The sequence below is a fragment of the Coffea eugenioides genome, chromosome 8 (assembly GCF_003713205.1).
Source record: "Coffea eugenioides isolate CCC68of chromosome 8, Ceug_1.0, whole genome shotgun sequence".
Classification (NCBI taxonomy): Eukaryota; Viridiplantae; Streptophyta; class Magnoliopsida; order Gentianales; family Rubiaceae; genus Coffea; species Coffea eugenioides.
In genome coordinates, this window is record NC_040042.1 from 37,851,299 (window position 1) to 37,858,357 (window position 7,059).

The 7,059-nt window shown below is 34.8% G+C and overlaps 1 protein-coding gene across 1 annotated transcript; it reads right to left on the minus strand.

Annotated features, from left to right (window-relative positions):
• Nucleotides 1–896: 896 nt before the first annotated feature.
• Nucleotides 897–4,387, minus strand: LOC113781285 (serine/threonine protein phosphatase 2A 57 kDa regulatory subunit B' kappa isoform). Its single transcript, XM_027327192.1, has 2 exons — nucleotides 2,651–4,387; nucleotides 897–1,527 (listed from the first exon to the last, which is right to left on the minus strand). The coding sequence occupies exons 1-2, from the start codon at nucleotides 3,782–3,784 to the stop codon at nucleotides 1,171–1,173; spliced, it is 1,491 nt and encodes a 496-aa protein (XP_027182993.1). The 5' UTR covers nucleotides 3,785–4,387; the 3' UTR covers nucleotides 897–1,170.
• Nucleotides 4,388–7,059: the final 2,672 nt, after the last annotated feature.

The following is a 7,059-nucleotide window of genomic DNA, read 5'->3' on the forward strand; positions in this document are numbered from 1 at the left end:
AAATGCTCCTCTTATTTTGTAGAGAAAATTTGGCAATTCAATTAGCCATCAACTAGCTACAATAGCTTTTCAAAGTAGTACCTGAATAAATTTTGGGCGCCTGGCCAGCTTATTGTAACTATTTCTTGGTGACTGAATAAATTTTCTATCGTTTGAGAAAAGAAAACTTTTTTTTTTTTTGGGGAAAAGTTATGTAAGTAATTAGATTCTCAGAACACATGTATTAATTTTATAGGACTAGTAATTTTTACTAGTTTTCATAATTTTGGATGAAAAACAAAACCCTGAGATGGTAATATATATTGACCTGCATCTGTCAAGGTTATTTTCACCTTAAAAAGAAAGCTTTCCATAGCATTTTGTCACAAAGAGGAGTAAAAACAAGAAACTCTCGAGTTGAATTCAGGAAGAGGAAGAACATTTTCGTGAATGAACGGACTAATTATGTAATCTCAACTAGTTAGACAAAGGATTAAAACATGTAATACTACTTATTAGCAATTAAGATTTCAAACCTTATGCAGGTTTCCAAAACCATTAATTAGAGAATCTTTCTTCAGTAGCTCAATTGCAAAATGTAGACATGTCAATAGATTCAAACCTTCAAAGCCAGAGCCACAGTTTCTTAGACCCAGACACAAATCCTCACGAGTACCCAGGTGTGTGTGTATATATACAGAATATACAGTCTTTCTTCCCGGTAGCGAAATAGGATTGCGTCTTGTGGGATGTGGTCTGTTTCATTGGGTTTCTCACAGACATTTCCATTTGAGTAAGATGGATCATCAAGGACAAAGATAGACCTTAGTTCAGTTGCAAAACTTGAACATGAAAGTGCTGACAGTATCATAAAGCATCAAAACGTGAATGTGCATGTCCCAGACAGACACAAATCGAAAAAACAAAATCAAAATGTGAAATGACATTAACAAAAGATGTTAGTTGCTATCATTCACTACAACACCCTCCTTCTTCTCCCCCCTGGAGTAGAGAGTAGAGGTAACAATGACGTAACAGATACAAGTTACAACAAGAAGCTATTACCAGATTATACAAAAGAACCCAAAACCTCCAGACGGTAGGTATAAGCATCAATCTTTGCTAGCTACTACCCCCCAACAAACTAGGCAAACAGCAAGATTTTTATGGCCAGTCTACATAAAACACCTGTTAACAACGAATTGAAGTTGCTAAAGGTGTTACCAGAACTGCAATGTTTTCTGCTATTGGCTTCAGACTGGCAGCATTTTCCAAGTGTTCCCATGCTTCCTTCCGCTTTTGAGCTGCCAAGTTTAGTTGTTCTTTTTCCTCTTTGTAACGCAAATGGCAAGCAAGGAATAATGCATCATCCATCTCTTTAAACATGCTTCTTACATTTAAAGTCAAATTCAGCACGGCATGGTTCCAATGGCTCTGAGCATTGTTTTCAAGAGCTGGGAATATGATTGGCAGTATCACATGCCGATTATGTGCAATCAGAGTGGCAATTTGATCATTATTCCAAAGGAAAAGAGCCCTTTCAGCTACCTGCAATAGATTCAAAAACACAACTAAAACTGAGAATTGTTACAGAAAACATAAGCGTAAGTTCAGACGCACAAGTTCTCAAGACCAAAATCTATTGAATTGCACACAAGTTAAAAGTGAGAAATAGCAATTGCAACATATGATAATGTTCTTATCAGAAGTTGACCTATTCAATTACGAGAAAGGTAAATGTGAAGGCAATTCCAAATCCAAAAAAGGAGAGAGAGAGAGAGAGACTGACAACTGTCTATTCCTTCTCAATATCTACCCCTTTCCTGACAGTAAAGAGTCAACAGGCCTCCCCCACCCCCCACCCTCCAAAGAAAAAGAAAAGAAAAGAAAAGAACAGGAAAAAAAGTTTTGCATAAACACCCACTAACTAACTTGTCCTCCTCCTTTTGCCTCAGATGATCCCACTTCCTTTGGCTGTAAACTATCCATTTCCATCATTCTATCCCCATCCCCATACCCCCTCCTCAAATCCTGTTTATGGATTTCCCCACCTCATCTCAGTTCTTCAGCCATTCCCCTGCCTCTCCACATCTCTCTCCCTCTCTCTCTCTCTTTCCCTCTCTCTCACATGCACACACAGACACACACAAGCTTATCAAATACTAGTATGATGGCCTGTGGAGGTGTACTGGTGGTGATTGTTCAAAAGGCAAATAAAAAGAAGGAGAAAGAAGTGAAGAAAAGAGAAAGGTAAACCAGAATGAGAGAGTGAAAGCTGCCACATCATTGACGTTATCTACTGCACATCTGTATCTCTTATTATGTACCCTTAAATTTTACATCTATCAAGGGATAGCATAATGATCCTAAAATCAAACTTACTGCATATATAGCATTCTTTCAAGTAAAAGGAAAATATCAGGAAAGAAAGCAAATAAATAAACAAACATAACGTTAGAGGCCTCCTTCAGATTTCTTTGACCTGCTTTGTCTCTTTCTCTCCATTCTAGATTATGGAGCAATTAATTATATTAGCCATCTTACACGTCCGTGACATTTTTAACAAAGAGAACAGACAACAATTAACAGCATGCCAAAATAGGAAAGCACAATTAGATGCCTTGAAGCAAGAAGCTAGGAGATGTTACTGGATAACAAATAAAACAATTACCTGAAAGTGGTAACTGCTAATGCAGCATCCGATCCGCCAAAATAACGGGACCATGACCTTTTGGAATTCAGCAACATGGATTGCTTCTAAAATCTCTTCCAGCTCACTGAGAAACATCACCTCTTTCTGGCTATTTGTTATTGGCCAGTACTTTAACAGTCCCTGAACTACAGTGCTAGCTAACTTCGGATCCTTCTCAATAAACTGCGTTACACAGTACGACAACTGCTGGTAGTAAACTCCCAAAGATTTTGACTTGTGCAGCGGCAGCAAAACCCTCCACAGAAAGATTTTATGCTCCTCCTTCAATGGCAATGCAAACCCTGTTATCACACTCCCAAAAATCTCCAACAATTCAGCAATTCCATTATGCTTCTCGGTCTCAAGCACAAACCTATAAAACACATTACTTATGCTTCTCCTTATAAAGGGCCGGTGAACCATAAACTTCCCATATATCCTGTGCAAAACAGCTTTTAGACAGTCTCTTTCCCTTGGATCTTCAGCATCAAACAACTCAAGTAATCGTACAATAAATGAATGATTCAAATACTTCTTAGCCACCTTAGCTTCTAATGCAGATGAAGTAGCGAACTTAAGCAATAAATCGTACACTAACTGCAAATGCGACCACGCAGGATCGAATGTAGGTTCATCATCATCATTTTCACTAGCATGTGAACTATTATTTTTTGACCTATGGTCAGGCGGGAAAACACGAAATAGATTAACTGCACACATCTTACAAACAACTAAAATTGCGGGTTCCGAGTACTTCACTGTATTGGATGACACAAAATCAACTAGTTCAATCAATGTAGCTCTTTTTAACTCCTTCTCTGAGGTGTTCTTACTTGGATTAGTAAAATCAAATACTACACAGCAGAGACTTAACTTACTAATGAAAAGATTCATCTTTTCAGAGCTGGGAACATCTTTGAAAGGCACCAATGGCTCAAACCCTGCAACCACACTTGCTGGAAAAACAGCTGAAGAGGCCCTCTTGAGAGCTCCTCCACCCGCCCCCCTTCCTGAACTGCAGCCGCTATTTTGGCAAAAAGGGTCAGATGAATCAAGTGACTCAGCTTTGGAAAGGGATTTTCTAGGGAGCCTGCTGAAAATGTGCTTCAGCATTGTTCTTCTTTCCCTTTCTTTTAATAATGTCTGAATCAAAAGAATCTAAGTACTACAAAAACATAACAGGAAATTAACAAAATTTCAACTGAAGTGCATTGGCAATTGGGGTTTTGTTGAAGTGGAGGCAATGGAGATGAAATTGAAACCCTAGAACTGAATCATGTCTATGAGGGGTGAAATTTGGGATTTGGGAATGGAAATTGAAGAAAGGTCAGATCTTTGAAGAATTGGAAAGAAAAGGCCTAATGGGTTTCAAAGAATGCAAGCATTTGTCAATGGAGGCCACAGCTTTTGGGCTCAAAAACAGGCAAAAGTTCACATGCATTATGGTTATATGTCCAGACAGAGATGAGGGTTGGTATTGGAGGGCGAAATTTTGAAGAAAGATTGGATCTTGATTAGAAGTTGAATCTGAGAATTAGCAATCAAAAATCATAGCATTCCTTGATTGAAAAAAAGGGGAAAAGGTACGAAACTCAGAAACATTTTGCAATGATCAAAAGAGAATAAGGCCTTTTTGATTTTAATAGTACAGCATTGGATACTTTGAAGGGAGATTGGATCTTTATCATTACATCAATGCGTACTATGTTAGAGGCACACATATTTAAAAAAGTGGGGAAGGGGAAAAAGGGAGATTTGATTATTTGAAGGATCTCATATGGTAATAATGGAGAGAGTTTTTCATGTAGGTTGCTTCCAAGATTTACTACTGGAAATTTTTCTTTCGTGTTTTATCAACCAAAAAAAAAAATTCCTTTTTTATTTTAGGCTTTGTTTGATTAAAGGGAAAGTGATATTTAGGGTCCGTTTGATTCATGTAATGACACAGAATTGAATTAATCATCTTATGTCATCCCATATTTAGTTGCATTTTATACATGGGATGTCACATCCTACCTAACCGAATTAATCCCCTATTTATGGAATAAAATAATCTCAGGGGAGAGATAAGATTAGTGATGATTACCAGATAGGATGATAAAATTTTAAACTAATTTATCCTTACAAAAATACAAATTTATACTCTTATAATTATATAATCCTATTCTTACATGATAATATAATATGAATGGACTAATTTACCCATACTATCAATATAACAATATTTGGACTAATTTATCCTTATGAATGATTCAAATTCAAATTAGCTATTATATAACCATAGTCTCACATAATAATATCATAATAAACAGACCAATTAGCCCTTACTAATTCTATTAAAATTTTTGACTAATTTGTCCCTATTCATTATTTTAAAAATTTTGACTTACCCCTATTAATTGATTTAAAATTTTTGACTAATTTGCCATTCTAACATCATAATAGAAGGACTATATTGCCCTTGGACTAAATTACTCTTACTAGCCTTATTTTCTAAACGAAATTTATATAAATATATAATCTTATCAATTGGATTATTTTATTAAAAAATATTAAATTATTTTATTAAAAAGGATCTACAAATTAAGGGATGCTTTAGTCATTAAGATAGTAACCCTTCCTCTTCCAATCTCCAACCAAGCACAAGATAGGATTATTTTCCAACATATCTTATCCAACCAAGAACCAACCAAACACTAGATTACTTGAATTATTTATCCGAGAATGACTCAACTCAGGATTAATAATCCGAGAATGAGTCATCACATCTCATCTAGTCCGTGAACCAAACGGATCCTTAAGGTTTGCTAAGAAAAGAATGGAAGTCTAAGTGAGAGGTCTCGTGCCTAAATCCTTTCATTCATACTAAAAAAAAGAAGGTTTGCTTGTGGGAATTTTCTTTAGTCTTTATTTTGTTTGATCTAATTTTCCATTTAGCAAAATCTGAATTTTTTTTGTTTGATCTACTTTTCCATTTGTCAAGATCTGAACATGCATATTCAATTTACAGTAATTTCATTTTAGATCTAGCTATCAAAAACATCATGTACTGCTTGATTACAAAGATTATCTGAAATCAAAGATGAAAATTCAAGCTTAAGGGTCATGTTTTCGGTACTTTTTAGCCTAAAAGGATATATTTGTATCGGCCACCATTAGTGAAGGTTTTTAAGTTAATGATCATTCCTATTTGTTAAAAAAACCTTAATTTAACAAAACAGCAAATCGCAGATACTAATATTTAGTAGTCTCATAAATTATTAGTTATTTGAATTTTATTTTGAAAAAAAAAATTCTAAGAAATTTAAGTGCAACATAATCCTTATCAACCAAACCTCTTTCCATGCTTATGCGTTAATGACTATTTTACATATGATCAAGCTACTATTTATACGTCAAAGGGATACTTGTTACCGTTGATGTCATCCTCATTGTCCAAATGATTTTTAGTTTGCTTAATATTCTTGATATGCTTAACAATTGAATAATGGGGTCTCTATAATCACCTATTAGTGGAAAGGCATCAAGAGTCCCCAAAATACAGTACATGGTTTTACAGCAGCACAGTAGTTTAATGAACTACACAGCAACTTCGAATACTAATTTTTTACAATTTGTCAGATTAATTAAAAATTAAACATATTTTAGGTAAAGTAGGCCCCATATTATGCATAAACTACTCAAATTTATGTTTGTGTGGGTAGATATAAACTTCACAAATCTAAGTAGGTACATATTAATCATAAATTACCACTAAACATATAAGATCCATATGGATTAGGTATTTTTTCAGCTTTTTTCCAAACTACACTGTAGAATTATATATGAAAAGATATTATAATAGATGTATTTTGGAGATAATTTTAAAATTTAAAATTTTATTGAGGTTAGTTTAAAACTTCCTACCACCCCCATCCATCACCACAACGGGTCATTTTGTCTCTTCTATCCCCTTCCCTCTTCCTCTTCTACCTAGGGATGGCAACGGGGCGGGGGACCCCTTCCCCGCCCCCCCGCCCCCCGCCCCGCTTCCCCCGCGGGAGCACCCACGGGGTTAAAAAAAATTTTCCCGCAGGGTTAATAAATTTTTATTATAGTTAAATTTTAATAAATAATCAAGTACTAAAATATCAACACATCATCAAGTTATTATTCATTGTAATTTTACAATTAAAACTCATAAAAACAATCAAACAAAAGTTATTTGAATACAATCCAACATGATGAAATAAATACAACTAAAATAGTTAAGTTTTCAATTTTGGTACAAATACAATCACTAATTCATTATTGTGTTGTGCTTTTTTTTTGAGAAAAAAGTGTTATTCTATTAAGTGTAATTAGAAATTTAGTATAAATGTATTAGTAAATTTAGTATAACTAATTAA

Excerpts from the sequence above, each read along its gene's own strand:
- LOC113781285 (XM_027327192.1), bottom strand. The coding sequence starts at position 3,784 with ATGCTGAAGCACATTTTCAGCAGGCTCCCTAGAAAATCCCTTTCCAAA. Across the intron at positions 1,528-2,650 it reads TTAGCAGTTACCACTTTCAG|GTAGCTGAAAGGGCTCTTTT; the intron begins GTAATTGTTTTA and ends AATCTATTGCAG.